Source organism: Anguilla anguilla, chromosome 9 (assembly GCF_013347855.1).
Source record: "Anguilla anguilla isolate fAngAng1 chromosome 9, fAngAng1.pri, whole genome shotgun sequence".
Taxonomy (NCBI): Eukaryota; Metazoa; Chordata; class Actinopteri; order Anguilliformes; family Anguillidae; genus Anguilla; species Anguilla anguilla.
The window spans coordinates 54,962,990-54,978,018 of NC_049209.1; the positions used below are offsets into that span (position 1 = coordinate 54,962,990).

The 15,029-nt window shown below is 44.2% G+C and overlaps 1 protein-coding gene across 1 annotated transcript; it reads left to right on the forward strand.

The window, feature by feature from the left end:
• Window positions 1–4,469: 4,469 nt before the first annotated feature.
• Window positions 4,470–14,497, forward strand: LOC118236076 (protocadherin beta-13-like). The gene is made up of 4 exons (XM_035434104.1): window positions 4,470–6,821; window positions 8,995–10,065; window positions 12,579–12,612; window positions 13,659–14,497. The coding sequence occupies exons 1-3, from the start codon at window positions 4,491–4,493 to the stop codon at window positions 12,588–12,590; spliced, it is 3,414 nt and encodes a 1,137-aa protein (XP_035289995.1). The 5' UTR covers window positions 4,470–4,490; the 3' UTR covers window positions 12,591–12,612; window positions 13,659–14,497.
• The last annotated feature ends 532 nt before the right edge of the window (window positions 14,498–15,029 follow it).

Below are 15,029 nucleotides of genomic sequence, written 5' to 3' on the forward strand. Positions count from 1 at the left end.
GGCTTCTTGTCACTATCACCTTGTTTTAGTCTAAAATAAACAGAGAAAATATAAAATATTTATGTTTGTTGACTATAGAAATTGTAGAGTTGTTGTAATTGTCATGCATGATTTTTATAGGCTTGTGTCCATTAAGTAGCATTAAATTAAAAGAATAAGGAGGACCGTATTTTGTCTTAATTTATTTTTTAAATCGTGTTCTTTTGTGGTTACAGAGGGTTTCTTATACGAAGGAATGTCAGAAGGCAGAAATAACTTATCTGATGCAATTACTTTTTCAAAAAAAGTAACTTCATTTTAAACCATGTGAAGCTGTTCTTTATAACATTTAGAAAGCTTAGACATATGAACAAAACAAGTAATAATTTTATATTTTTTTAGAGAGGGACAAAAAATCGTCTTAATTATCGATGGCAATTTTTTTGCATCTTCCGTTTCTCGTGAGGAACAGTGTTCTACCTCCACGCATGTCAAATGTCAAATAGTGTCACAATTTAAATAATTTCATTTTCGTGTTCTGTTTACGGGCAGACTGAGATTTGTAATATCCTCAGTGTATCGCGCTGTGTTTGTGCGCCATGTGTCGCTGTTCGCAAAGAAATGGCGTTACGCCCGTGATTCAACAGAAGCCATGACAGTTCTGCGTAAGACTCTCCGGTTTCTGATGAAGCCTATGTTCCACCGACCTCGGCACTGGCACAGTCATAGGCAGCTGGATCCCTCCTTTTATCATCTCTCGCAAATGCTCATTTAACAGGTGACTGAAATCAGTTGCTTTTCACCTATCGAGTAGATTTGTTGCCGCAACAATGGCGTGCAATCCCACTGCGCAGCGCGGAGGGGCATTAGTCTCTGTTTTCTTTGTGTTTTGCGGGATGTGGAGCGCTGCTTTGTCCGTGACTCGCTACTCTGTCCTCGAGGAAATGGACATTGGATCCGTTGTGGCGAATTTAGCAACGGATTTGGGACTGGACATTCGCAGCCTGGCTGAACGGAAGGTAAAGCTGGATTTAATTCATAGTAATAAATACCTGGAGGTTAATAAAAACACAGGCGATTTGTACATAGTACAGAAGATAGATAGGGAACTGCTATGTCCAACAAAGTCACCTATGTCTTGTTTTCTAAAAATGGATCTAATAATGGAAAGCCCAGTACGAATGTTTAACATCGAATTAGAAATCATGGATGCAAATGACAATGCGCCTCATTTCCGAAGGGAAACGATACATTTGGATATTTCCGAATCTGCTTCTCCGGGAGAACGATTCTCTTTGACAAATGCCGTGGACCCTGATGTCGGAACGAACTCCATTAACACATACCATCTTAGCCAAAGCGAGAATTTCGATCTCGAGATTCAGAAGGGAAGTGACGGAACAAAATATGCGGGTTTGGTGTTGAAAAAGGCTTTGGACCGGGAGGAGCAGGCTGTACACAATCTAATACTCACCGCTGTAGACGGAGGAGTCCCGGCGCGGTCCGGCACCGCCAGCATCATTGTGCGCGTGCTGGATACAAATGACAACGCCCCTCAATTTGACCGGCATGTTTATTCCGTTAACATTACGGAGAATTCTCCGTTAGAAACACTTGTACTGAAGCTGAACGCTACAGACCTAGATGAGGGCTCAAATGCAGAGATCGAATATTCATTCACCCTGTACACATCAGAGAAAACGCAGGAAGTGTTTTCGCTTAATCCAAATACAGGAGAAATAAAAGTCAAAGATGTCATTGATTTTGAGGAAACTAAAATGTTTGAAATGTACATTCAAGCTAAAGACAAAGGACCTATCCCTCTATCGGGAGAATGTAAAGTGTTGGTGTTTGTCACCGACGTGAATGACAACTATCCTGAAGTCACGATTAAATCTTTCAAGAGCTCGATTAAAGAGAATGTTGCCATGGGAACAGCAATAGCAGTAATCAGCATTAGCGACCGAGACTCCGGAGACAACGGTCATGTGGATCTTTTAGTTAATGAACAGCTACCTTTCGCGCTGAACAAGTCTTCTGAGGGGTATTTCTCACTTGTTGTTTCAGAACCTTTAGATCGTGAAAAAGTTTCTGAGTATGACATCACACTCACAGTCAGAGACAGGGGCACGCCCCCTTTGTATGATAACGAAACGCTCACGTTGCAGCTACTGGATGTGAACGACAACACGCCTCAGTTCCCAAAGTCATTCTACACCATCCCAGTGATGGAGAACAACGCGCCGGGATCACTGCTGAGTTCTGTTACCGCATTTGATCCAGATCTGCACGAGAACCAGTACCTGGTTTATTTCATTGTAGAAAAGGAGATATATAACACGTCGATTTCAATGCTGTTTTCCATTAACCCAGAGGACGGTAATCTTTACGCGCTAAGGACTTTTGACTATGAGAGAGAGAAGGAGTTCCTTTTCCACATTGAGGCCAAAGACTCGGGATTTCCTCCCCTCAGCAGTAATGTCACCGTCCACATCATTATCCTGGATCAGAACGACAACACGCCGGTCATAGTCTCTCCCTGGCGCGCGCAAGGCTTTGTAGTGGAGGAAGCGATCCCGAGATCCACTGATAAAGGATACCTGATCGCCAAAGTGATCGCCATTGACGCAGATTCTGTGCAGAACTCTCGGATCACGTACCAGTTTCTACAGATTACTGACGCCACTTTGTTTAGTCTGGACCAATACAACGGGGAAATCCGGACAATGAGAATGTTCAGTTACCGAGATCCGCGTCACCAGAGGCTGGTTATTGTCGCCAAAGACAACGGAGATCCGTCTCTTTCCGCCACAGTGACTATTAAGTTATCAACAGTGGAACACGTCATTAAAGCGTTCTCGGACACCACAGAATTTCCTTTGGAATATGATATATTTTCAGACTTAAACCTGTATCTGGTGATCGGTTTGGGCTCGGTGTCGTTTCTGTTATTGATCACTATCCTGGTGATCATCGTGCTGAAGTGTCAGAAACCGAAGCCCGCCAAACCGACCCCTCCCTGCAGGAACAGCGTGATTAGCCAGAGGAACTCCACCATAGCGGACTCCACCCTGGTCTCCAGCGATGCCTACTGGTACAGCTTGTTTTTAGCGGAGACGCGGAAAGGAAAGGTGGTGGTTAGGCAGCCGATACCGAAGGGGGCCGGATACATGGTTTCCAGTTTACCCAGAGGCACGGGCCTGACGGAGACCAGCGGATCCAGAGCTTCCACTCTGCAGGTAGGGATGTCTGCGGTTCGTTTAGATTTCCACAGGGGCTTCGGTAGTCTGTCGGAATCAAAGTGGCTGAGGCTTTTTAAATAAAGTTTACAAAAAGTTCACCCTAAATATGTAACAATCGTTTTACAATCGTATTTATTTTAGATGATTTGTACAGCATGCTGTAAATACTTTCTACTGAGAACAAATAAAAATTTTGTATTGGAATTTTACTAGTATGTTTTCCAGTCAAATGTACTCTTTATCAAACGCATTTAACTTCGTTCTGTGAGCGTCCACCTTGAGCCGCTCAGTGGACGATGGGTCCTGCGACAGTTTCTTCCTGCTTGCCGTCCAGTCTTTCCCTGCCAGCCATCTCTGGCTTTGTGGGTGTTTAGGCCAGGCTAAACCGTGAAGCGCGCTGTGTAAAGCACACTCCATGAATGAAATTTGATCGATTGAAATAATTTCCCAGTGAATAGATAACTTGCATTTATTTGTGCTGTGATGTAAAAGAAAACTTTGCTGGCTCGTGGCATATTTTAGTACCGCACTAAATCCAAGCTACAAAGATAAAATAAAAGAAAATCGATTTTATAGCCTGCTAGATGCTGGATTATGGAATAATTTGTCACGGTATGTTCAATGCATTCACATTTTTGTGGATGGCAGTTATGTACTATTTCCTGTTGCGAGCATGATGTCATACAGGTGAGCTCAATCCATGCTTGCGTATTTACGCAGCGTGGTCCAAGGCGATATATATATATATATATATATATATATATATATATATATATATATATATATATATATATATATATTTCTTGTTTATGAAAAATGGAAACGCAAGTCGATTGTTTTCATTTTAGAATAAATGAACAATCTGACGAGTTTTCCATAAACTAAGTCGTGTGCGTAATGCTGAGCATGCGCCGGTATTTTCCAAATTATGTGCATGTTTCCGTAAATTACGCACAGCGTCGCTGTTCGCTCAAAAACACGCTGGTTTTTATGGAAGAAGCCATAACCGTATACTCTAAGCCACTGCGTTTTTGAACGAAAGAAAAGCTCAGTCAGTTACAACCCTTTCATAGAACAACGGTAACGTATTTGCAGAGTCGTATACACGCCGGGGAATGAAAGAACATCAACAGGAGCGGACAAATTCCAGTTTGTGTTTTTTTTTATCCTCGTGTGGCTGGTTGAGTTATAGCCACAGTTGAAACAATGGAGTCGCCTTTCTTTATGCGAAGCAGGCGAAGGTACGTGTCTTTTTTCCTTCTTTTCTTCATGCTGGAGGCAGGGTTTTCGGTCACGCATTACTCCATTCCCGAAGAGATGGAAGAAGGTTCCGTTGTAGCCAATCTAGCTGCAGATCTGGGACTAGATGTGAACACTTTAGCTAAACGCAAAATGCGACTGGATGTTATCGCCAGCAAGAAGTACGTGGAGGTGAACAAAGACACGGGAGAGCTGTACGTTCTGGAGCGAATAGACAGAGAATATCTATGCCCTGTTAGAATTTCTTGTTTCGTTAAAATAGATGTAATAATCGACGACCCGATTCGAATATTTAACATTGAACTTGAAATCGTTGACATCAATGACAATGCGCCACATTTTCGAAGAGACATGATTCATTTGGATATTTCTGAATCTGCCACACCCGGAGAAAGATTTTCTCTTAACAATGCCGTGGACCCCGATGTCGGTACGAACTCTATTAAAACATATCATCTTAGTGAAAGTGATAGTTTCAACATTGAGATTCAGGCAGGAAGAGACGGATCCAAGTTCGTGGATTTGATTCTGAAAAAGGCTTTGGACCGGGAGGAACAGGCTGTACACAATCTAATACTCACCGCTGTAGACGGCGGAGTCCCGGCGCGGTCCGGCACCGCAAGCATCATTGTGCGCGTGCTGGATATAAATGACAACGCGCCTCAGTTTGATCAAGAAGTTTATACTGTGAATATAACCGAAAATTCACCCATAGGAGGCCTTGTTATTAAACTAAACGCGACTGATTTAGACGAAGGGTCTAATTCCGAGATTACCTACTCATTCAGTCTGTACACATCGGAAAAAACACAGGAAATATTTGCTTTAAATTCAGAAAACGGGGAAATTAGAATCAAAGGGCTAATAAATTTTGAAGAATTTCAAACATTTGAAATGGACATTATAGCTAAGGACAAGGGGTCGTTGGCCGGACAGTGTAAATTAACGGTTTTCATAACCGATATGAATGATAACCACCCTGAAATCTCCATTAAGTCTTTGCAGAGTACTATTAGAGAAAATGTGGCTGTGGGGACGGTAATAGCTCTAATTAGTGTGAGTGACAAAGATTCTGGAGATAACGGAAAAGTGGACATACGGCTTTCAGAACAGTTACCGTTCGCGCTGAACAAGTCTTCTGAGGGGTATTTCTCACTTGTTGTTTCAGAACCTTTAGATCGTGAAAAAGTTTCTGAGTATGACATCACTATCACAGTCACAGACAGAGGCACGCCCCCTTTGTATGATAACGAAACGCTCACGTTGCAGCTACTGGATGTGAACGACAACGCGCCTCAGTTCCCCAAATCATTCTACACCATTCCTGTAATGGAGAACAACGCGCCGGGATCACTGCTGAGTTCTGTTACCGCCTTTGATCCAGACCTGCACGAGAACCAGTACCTGGTTTATTTCATTGTAGAAAAGGAGATATATAACACGTCGATTTCAATGCTGTTTTCCATTAATCCAGAGGACGGTAATCTTTACGCGCTGAGGACTTTTGACTACGAGAGAGAGAAGGAGTTCCTTTTCCACATTGAGGCCAGAGACTCGGGATTTCCTCCCCTCAGCAGTAACGTCACCGTCCACATCATTATCCTGGATCAGAACGACAACACGCCGGTCATAGTCTCTCCCTGGCGCGCGCAAGGCTCTGTAGTGGAGGAAGCGATCCCGAGATCCACTGATAAAGGATACCTGATCGCCAAAGTGATCGCCATTGACGCAGATTCTGTTCAGAACTCTCGGATCACGTACCAGTTTCTACAGATTACTGACGCCACTTTGTTTAGTCTGGACCAATACAACGGGGAAATCCGGACAATGAGAATGTTCAGTTACCGAGATCCGCGTCATCAGAGGCTGGTTATTGTCGCGAAGGACAACGGAGATCCGTCTCTTTCCTCTACAGTGACTATTAAGTTATCAACAGTGGAACATGTCATCAAAGCATTTTCGGACACCACAGAATTTCCTTTGGAATATGATATATTTTCAGACTTAAACCTGTATCTGGTGATCGGTTTGGGCTCGGTGTCGTTTCTGTTATTGATCACTATCCTGGTGATCATCGTGCTGAAGTGTCAGAAACCGAAGCCTGCCAAACCGACCCCTCCCTGCAGGAACAGCGTGATTAGCCAGAGGAACTCCACCATAGCGGACTCCACCCTGGTCTCCAGCGATGCCTACTGGTACAGCTTGTTTTTAGCGGAGACGCGGAAAGGAAAGGTGGTGGTTAGGCAGCCGATACCGAAGGGGGCCGGATACATGGTTTCCAGTTTACCCAGAGGCACGGGCCTGACGGAGACCAGCGGATCCAGAGCTTCCACTCTGCAGGTAGGAATAGACTCCTAGACTTGCGCATTGATTTCCGAGTGACTCCATTTTCTTTATTACGCAAATTCATACCGTAATTTCGCACCAAGAGCCAACGGTATACAAAAACAGTTGTGTTAAAAACAACACAAAACGTGTCATTTTTTAACACCTCCATCTGTAGTGAAGGACAACGCAATTTGAGTTACTTTCTTCACACTCTGTGTCAGAACGTTTCCCTTTGTAAAATATTTTGTGCATTTGTCACACTATACTAGTAACTTTGACACAGCATGTGTTGAAAGTAACACAAAAGTGGTGCGATTGTAGATTTTTAGTTTCTAGCGTTTTTAATAGATTTTTCTTAATGGCTGCCTTTTCAGTTAATAATAATAAATAAGTATGTGCTCACAGAGGTTTGGCGGCTTTGCGTCGACAGGGATTCAAACCACAATCAATTTTGTGCCAGAATCCCTTGCGCGCCACAGGATCCCCATAAGGGTCATTCCAGGAACATTCACAACTTGGAAAAGTTTCACGTCTACGCGGCGACACGGTATTTTGCCTGTGGGTGCATTGAAAACTATTTTAATGTGTTACACGAATTTATAGAGCGTTTGTACTTACATCTCATCCACACGCTTAGCGTCGCTGTTGACTGATAAATCAAACGCGCGTGCTTGTGCCGCAAAGCCGGGTGTGTTCAGCAGACCGAAAGGAGCTCGCGTTTCTCCCCGTTTACAGGCTTCGCTTCGGATGTGATTTCCTCCTCGCGGTAAAACCGGGTCCTTTTCTCGGCTACATTTTTACATGAATCCCAGACTTCCCAAAGATGCCCGCTGTTCTCCTTTTGAATGCGAAAATGTCAGCGCGTGCTGTGTCGCCTTTCGGGAGGTACGTTTCGTTTCTCTTTGTCTCCGTTGCTTTGTGGGGAGCTGCGTTTTCAGTCACCCATTACTCAATCCCTGAAGAAATGGAGGAAGGCTCAACCGTGGCTAATTTAGCGGCAGATCTAGGGCTCAATGTTGGCGTTTTAAGTAAACGACAAATACGGCTTGATATCATAGGCAATAAAAAATACGTAGAGGTAAACAAAAACACAGGAGAACTGTACATTCTGGGGAAAATAGACAGAGAATCGTTATGCACAATAAAGACATTCTCTTGCTTTCTTAAAATGGATGCTGTTATTGAAAACCCGCGGCGAATATTTAATATTGAATTGGAAATTACGGACATAAATGACAACGCGCCACACTTTCGAAGGGATAAAGACCAGTTGGACATATCAGAATCAGCCGCCCCTGGAGAGAGGTTTTCCCTAACTAACGCCATAGACCCGGATGTCGGCTCAAATTCGGTGCAGACGTACCGTTTGAGTGAAAGCGAGTATTTTACTATTGAAATTCAGTCGGGGCGAGACGGATCCAAGTTCGCAGATTTAATTCTGAAAAAGGCTTTGGACCGGGAGGAGCAGGCTGTACACAATCTAATACTCACCGCTGTAGACGGAGGAGTCCCGGCGCGGTCCGGCACCGCAAGCATCATCGTGCGCGTGCTGGATACGAATGATAACGCCCCTCAGTTCGACCAGGAAATGTACTCGGTGAATGTAACGGAGAATTCCCCGATAGGAACGCCGGTCACGCAACTGCGCGCTGCAGACGCGGACGACGGGCCGAATGCAGAGGTCGTGTATTCCTTCAGTATATACACGTCTGAGAAAACGCAAGAGACGTTTGACTTAAACCCCAGCACCGGTGAAATTAAAGTCAAAGGAGGAATTGATTATGAAGAAACCAAAATGTACGAAATTCAAGTGGAGGCCAAGGACAAGGGTGCCGTTCAGAGGTCAGCGCAATGTAAGTTAACTGTGTTTGTCGTTGACATGAATGACAACTATCCCACCATCAGCATAGCCTCATTTAAGAACCCAATCAAAGAGAATGTCCCCATAGACACTGTTATAGCTCTGATCAGTGTGAGCGATCGAGACTCTGGGGAGAACGGGAAAGTTGATTTCAGTGTTAACCGACCTTTGCCCTTTTCACTTCGAGTGACCTCTGAGGGCTACTATGCACTGCTGGTTTCAGAACCTTTGGATCGTGAAAAAGTTCCGGAGTATGACATCACGCTCACAGTCAGAGACAGAGGCACGCCCGCTTTGTATGATAACGAAACGCTCACATTGCAGCTACTGGATGTGAACGACAACGCGCCTCAGTTCCCAAAGTCATTCTACACCATCCCAGTGATGGAGAACAACGCGCCGGGATCACTGCTGAGTTCTGTTACCGCATTTGATCCAGATCTGCACGAGAACCAGTACCTGGTTTATTTCATTGTAGAAAAGGAGATATACAACACGTCGATTTCAATGCTGTTTTCCATTAATCCAGAGGACGGTAATCTTTACGCGCTGAGGACTTTTGACTACGAGAGAGAGAAGGAGTTCCTTTTCCACATTGAGGCCAGAGACTCGGGATTTCCTCCCCTCAGCAGTAATGTCACCGTCCACATCATTATCCTGGATCAGAACGACAACACGCCGGTCATAGTCTCTCCCTGGCGCGCGCAAGGCTCTGTAGTGGAGGAAGCGATCCCGAGATCCACTGATAAAGGATACCTGATCGCCAAAGTGATCGCCATTGACGCAGATTCTGTTCAGAACTCTCGGATCACGTACCAGTTTCTACAGATTACTGACGCCACTTTGTTTAGTCTGGACCAATACAACGGGGAAATCCGGACAATGAGAATGTTCAGTTACCGAGATCCGCGTCATCAGAGGCTGGTTATTGTCGCGAAGGACAACGGAGATCCGTCTCTTTCCTCTACAGTGACTATTAAGTTATCAACAGTGGAACATGTCATCAAAGCGTTTTCGGACACCACAGAATTTCCTTTGGAATATGATATATTTTCAGACTTAAACCTGTATCTGGTGATCGGTTTGGGCTCGGTGTCGTTTCTGTTATTGATCACTATCCTGGTGATCATCGTGCTGAAGTGTCAGAAACCGAAGCCTGCCAAACCGACCCCTCCCTGCAGGAACAGCGTGATTAGCCAGAGGAACTCCACCATAGCGGACTCCACCCTGGTCTCCAGCGATGCCTACTGGTACAGCTTGTTTTTAGCGGAGACGCGGAAAGGAAAGGTGGTGGTTAGGCAGCCGATACCGAAGGGGGCCGGATACATGGTTTCCAGTTTACCCAGAGGCACGGGCCTGACGGAGACCAGCGGATCCAGAGCTTCCACTCTGCAGGTAAGTATGCGGACAGCAACATCTATTAAATTATAAACATGATTATCGATGCGTCATATTGTGTTTATTATGACTCTGAATGAAAGCAGATATCTTTCTGTAAAATGCACGTTGCCTGCTTTTGCCCTGGAGGCTTTTGATGGGAGGCTCTTTTTGAACCTCACAGGCATCCATAATGTGGCCTGCTTTGAGCCTTGCATGGTCAGATTTAGTTCAATTTTACTATTTGTAGTTTCATCACGTAGCCAACACCTTTAGCCAAAGCAGCTTACAAAGAGTGTATTTCACACAAGAGTTCAAATTCTGTCATGTGACTAGTTCCCCCTTTCCAATCATGTGTTAAGGTTTCAATGAACGTCTGACTTTTTCAGTCATTGTGATTCATTCTGTGCACTTTGACAAATATATAATTTAAATATGGAAAAATATGGAGTTTTGTAAATTTTAGTTTTATATTGTTTTTCATTTACTTTTAATTTTATTGTAACAGTTTTTATTCCCTTGCTTTTTCCATTTCTGTGAAAACTGTACAGTGCCTGACCTTTGCCCTCTTTATTTAAGATGAGGTTTAACTGTGTCCATGTTAACAGCGAATCCCGAGGCGCAGGTTGATTAGATGCCACGCGTTTGCTTAGGCTCAATCTCATTAGTTCATGACGTGGAAATGATGCTGTGATGTAAAATATGCAGATCCTGTAAATGCACAGTAATATTAGAGTTAGATTAGTTTGATTCAGCCATGGTGATGCTGCAGCTGCATCTCACTCCAAGATTATTTATTCGAATGGAAATGCCCTCACAGGAAAAGCAGTCTACCTCTGGTTGCTATGAAACACTCAGCCAGTGGGATCATGTCCAGTTGTGTTAAATGGCCATTTGCATTTGCTTAGCTCACTATCATAAAAAACATGACTGGAGCAGTGAGAAACATAATTCTGGAAAATTCAGCTGCACCACAAATATTTAAATAAACCGCACAATTAATACTTATCCTTTAAGCCGTTAATAAGGTCTAATCAGATAAAGCTCTTCATCTTAAATCTGTGCGTCTATTCTGGTAATTCAGTGTAATATTAGATTGGGAAATGCAGTTTATGAATAATGATTTTAGTTGGAAAGGTTACCTCTGCTTTTACTCCGTTTCCCAGCATGCAGTGCACTGCTGTAATGTCCGGGGCTCCTGTTCGATGGCCATATGTGGAGTGAAACTTAAATAAGGAATTACATTACATTACATTACATTATAGGCATTTAGCAGACGCTCTTATCCAGAGCGACGTACAACAAGTGCATAGGTTCATGATGTAGAGGTGCAAAAGAAACAAGAAACACTAGAGTGAATTAAGACAGAATCAGGTGTTGTTTTGGTATTTTAATTATTTTCAGTTGGGCCGGAATTTCTCCCCTCCTGTTTGTGTCTCGTATTTCCCGCATTCCGAGCTGTGCTCGTCTAAGGACCGTAGGAAGGTTGTGCATTTGGGAAGGCCTGGGCGTTCTGCAGTGCGCAGCTCACAGATTCACCGTGTGACCTATTTTACACCGTTTCATTTTAACACTCTCGCTCCCTCTGTCTCGTGTGATACGCGTTTCCCTGGCAACCCTGGAAATCGTGTGCAGTCCTCTCAGCTTTGCTGCATTGAAACTGCAGGTGTGTTATAGGTGCGTTAATTTAGTTTTAAGTCCTCTGACACTCTGGCAAATAAAATGTTTCAAAGAGTTTGTGTTTAAATGAGACATTTTAGAGTCAGATGTGAAGTGAGCCATAGCCTGTGTAGACTCCTTTTTATGGCTGTGTTCAGGTAGGATAGGAGAAATGGCTGTGTGTGTATGTCTGTGTATGTGCGTGCGTGCGTGTGTTTGAGTGTGTGTATGTGCACACCCAGACACGCAGGGATGGTAAGGAAATCCGGTGATGGGTGGGAAGTTACTTTAGTAAATCAATAAAGGAATTGGTAAGTTTTTCCTTGTCTGTGTAGGGGCTGTGCTGGACTGTGCAGGGCTGTGTAAGGGCTGTGCAGGGCTGTGCTGGACTGTGTCCTCCTAACCTGTTTTCTTTTTGCAGTGAAACACAGAGAGGCCAAGCTGACAGTCTGCTTTCTGAAAGGAAATGTCTCTGCTTTGACTGACATGTTGTGCATAATAGAACTGCATTTTTTATCAAATAATTATTTACTGATATATCTAAGGCAGTCGTGTGTAATAATGTAACTCAGTTTTATCTGAACTTGAGCCTGCCACACATTTTAAATGCTCCTCTGGAACCTGCCACATGTTTAGTAAGTAACTTTTGCTTTTGAGTTAATCTTTATTTTAATCTGAGTTTTAGTATTTAATTCATAAATACCAACTGCGTTTAAGTATGAAGAAAGAGCCTAACTGTGATTTCAGCATCTCTGTAGAAGAGCTGGTGCATTTGATAATTCTGTCTAATTACCTCCCAAAGGTTTTATTTGTAAAGTCAGGGTGCAGATCTGGCTGTGTGCTTAAATTCTTTTCTGTTTTTCTGTTTCCAGTACTCAAAATGAGGGTCCCTTCGGCCAGCTGGAGGTACAGTGTTCTGCTCGCATGGTTTCTGACTTTTTCTGTCCTCTGTCTTGTATTTGTGAGCGAACATTTCTCTGTCCTATTTGATAAGATCATTAGTTATGATCCTGCTAAATCTGTGTGCACAGGGTCTTTAGTTATGATACTGCTAACTCTGTGCACACAGGGTCTTTAGTTATGATCCTGCTAACTCTGTGCGCACAGGGTCTTTAGTTATGATCCTGCTAACTCTGTGCGCACAGGGTCTTTAGGTATGATCCTGCTAACTCTGTGCGCACAGGGTCTTTAGTTATGATCCTGCTAACTCTGTGTGACCTATGAGAGAGCAGTACTTTGACCCAATGCGCTGTTTTCAGCAGACAGAAGCAAACCGATGAATAAATAAACGGAAGAACACCCGTCACCTAGCAACCTTCCCATAGCAACCCTCCTTTAGCAACACTCTCACACATTATCCTGAGGCATGACTTTGACAGACTGTCACAGTAGGCCTCTGGATTCTCACTGTCCTGTTTCTGATGGGCAGCTGCAGTGACCAACACAGATGAGGCTCCTTGCTGTAACTGAGGACTGTGTGTGTGTGTGTGAGAGAGAGAGTGTGTGTGTGTGTGTGTACATGTGTATAAGTGTGTGTCTGTGTGTGTACATGTGTATACGTGTGTGTGTGTGTACATGTACACACACACACACACACACACACACTTATACACATGTACACACACACACACACACTCATACACATGTACACACACGCATATGTACGCACACACACACACACACTCTCTCTCTCACACACACACACATACACACACTTATACACATGTACACACACACTCACACACACACACACACACACACTTATACACATGTATACATACACACAAACACACACATGTGTACAAGTGTGTGTGTGTGTACATGTGTATAAGTGTGTGTATGTGTGTGTGTGTGGGTGTGTGTATGAGTGTGTGTGTGTGTGTGTACATGTGTGTAAGTGTGTTTGTGAGTGTGTGTGTGTGTGTATAGTTTAATGGGTTCTCTCTCAGCAGGGGTGCAGCAGTGGTGTGCCATGGGATTATCTGCTTCTCTCTGGAGTTCCATCAGAAGGAGTTCTGCCCCTCCCCCCCATCCGACACTGCTGACACTGGGACTCCTCCTCCAAGCACCTGCAGGCTAACCCCCCCCCCCCCCCCCCAAGTCATCTGCTGCATCTTCCTTCAGGCATGATGACTCTGCATGTCTGCAGACAACTTTATCTGCAACCTTTCTGAGAAAGAAGAACAGGAACAATGAAAAGGGCTGGAGGCTTTTTTGAGACAGCATGGAGAAAATGGCTCTTTTAACGACTGCTTTTCTCCACGCCCTCCGGACACAGAGGCACACAGCCACGCCCACAGGAGAACAGCCACACCCACAATGACACACAGCCATGCCCACAGGAGAACAGCCACGCCCACAGACACATTGTAAACACAGGGGCCACACTGAGGCTGATTCTAACCCAGGGGCCACACTGAGGCTCATTGTAAATGCAGGGGCTATACTCCAGCCCCAGGCCCATCCAGGCTGGACTGTTTGCACTGTGAAATATGGCTTTACTGACTCTAATTAGAGGGATATGATCAGCCTGAAAACAGTATAGTGGCACTATCCAATTTCCTTCATTTCAAACAATTAAGACTGTTTTAAAAGGTTATTTAAATGTCCCAGTATTTGATGTTTTTTTAATGTTTGACGTGATGGTGTACTGATTGGCTTTGTGCAATAACACTGGCCAGGTTTTAATGTTTACGCAATTAATTTTATAAGATGTTTAAATGAAAAAGAGATGTTTTGAGTCTGTACTTCTTGCTGCTTTGTGTGTACCAGATCAAGTGCTTTGTGTAAAGTATGGCGTCGGTGGTTTAATGTATAATTTTTTTATGAAGTGTAAAAATTCACCAATGCTGTGTTTTGCGCAGCATTGGTGACAACGCTGCAGTGCTTGGAGTGGGGAAGCCCCACCTAGGCCACCCTGGGCCTAAGCGTGTCCTGCAGGATGGGTCTGACAGTGCAGAGGGAAAAAGAGAAGGAGAGATACAAAGGAGGGATACAGGAATTTGGTCAATGTTGGGGACCCAGTGAGATACCGCTGCTGAGGAATATCTATGGTGGAGGTCCTCCTGAGATCAGAGACCCAGTGAGATACTGCTGCTGAGGAATATCTATGGTGGAGGTCCTCCTGAGAAAGGGAAGGAGAACATGTGTATTCACCATACTTAGGCATGCACACCTTAGTGCAGATCCACAGCCTCTGATAGGACAGTGAGTGACCTCTGACCCTGGTGTGATGCTGGGATTGGCTTTTGTAGTGAGGAGGTCATAGCTGGAAGAGAGAGGAAGAGCTGTGTCAGTGCAGCTTTAAGCCTGAGTGTACCTTA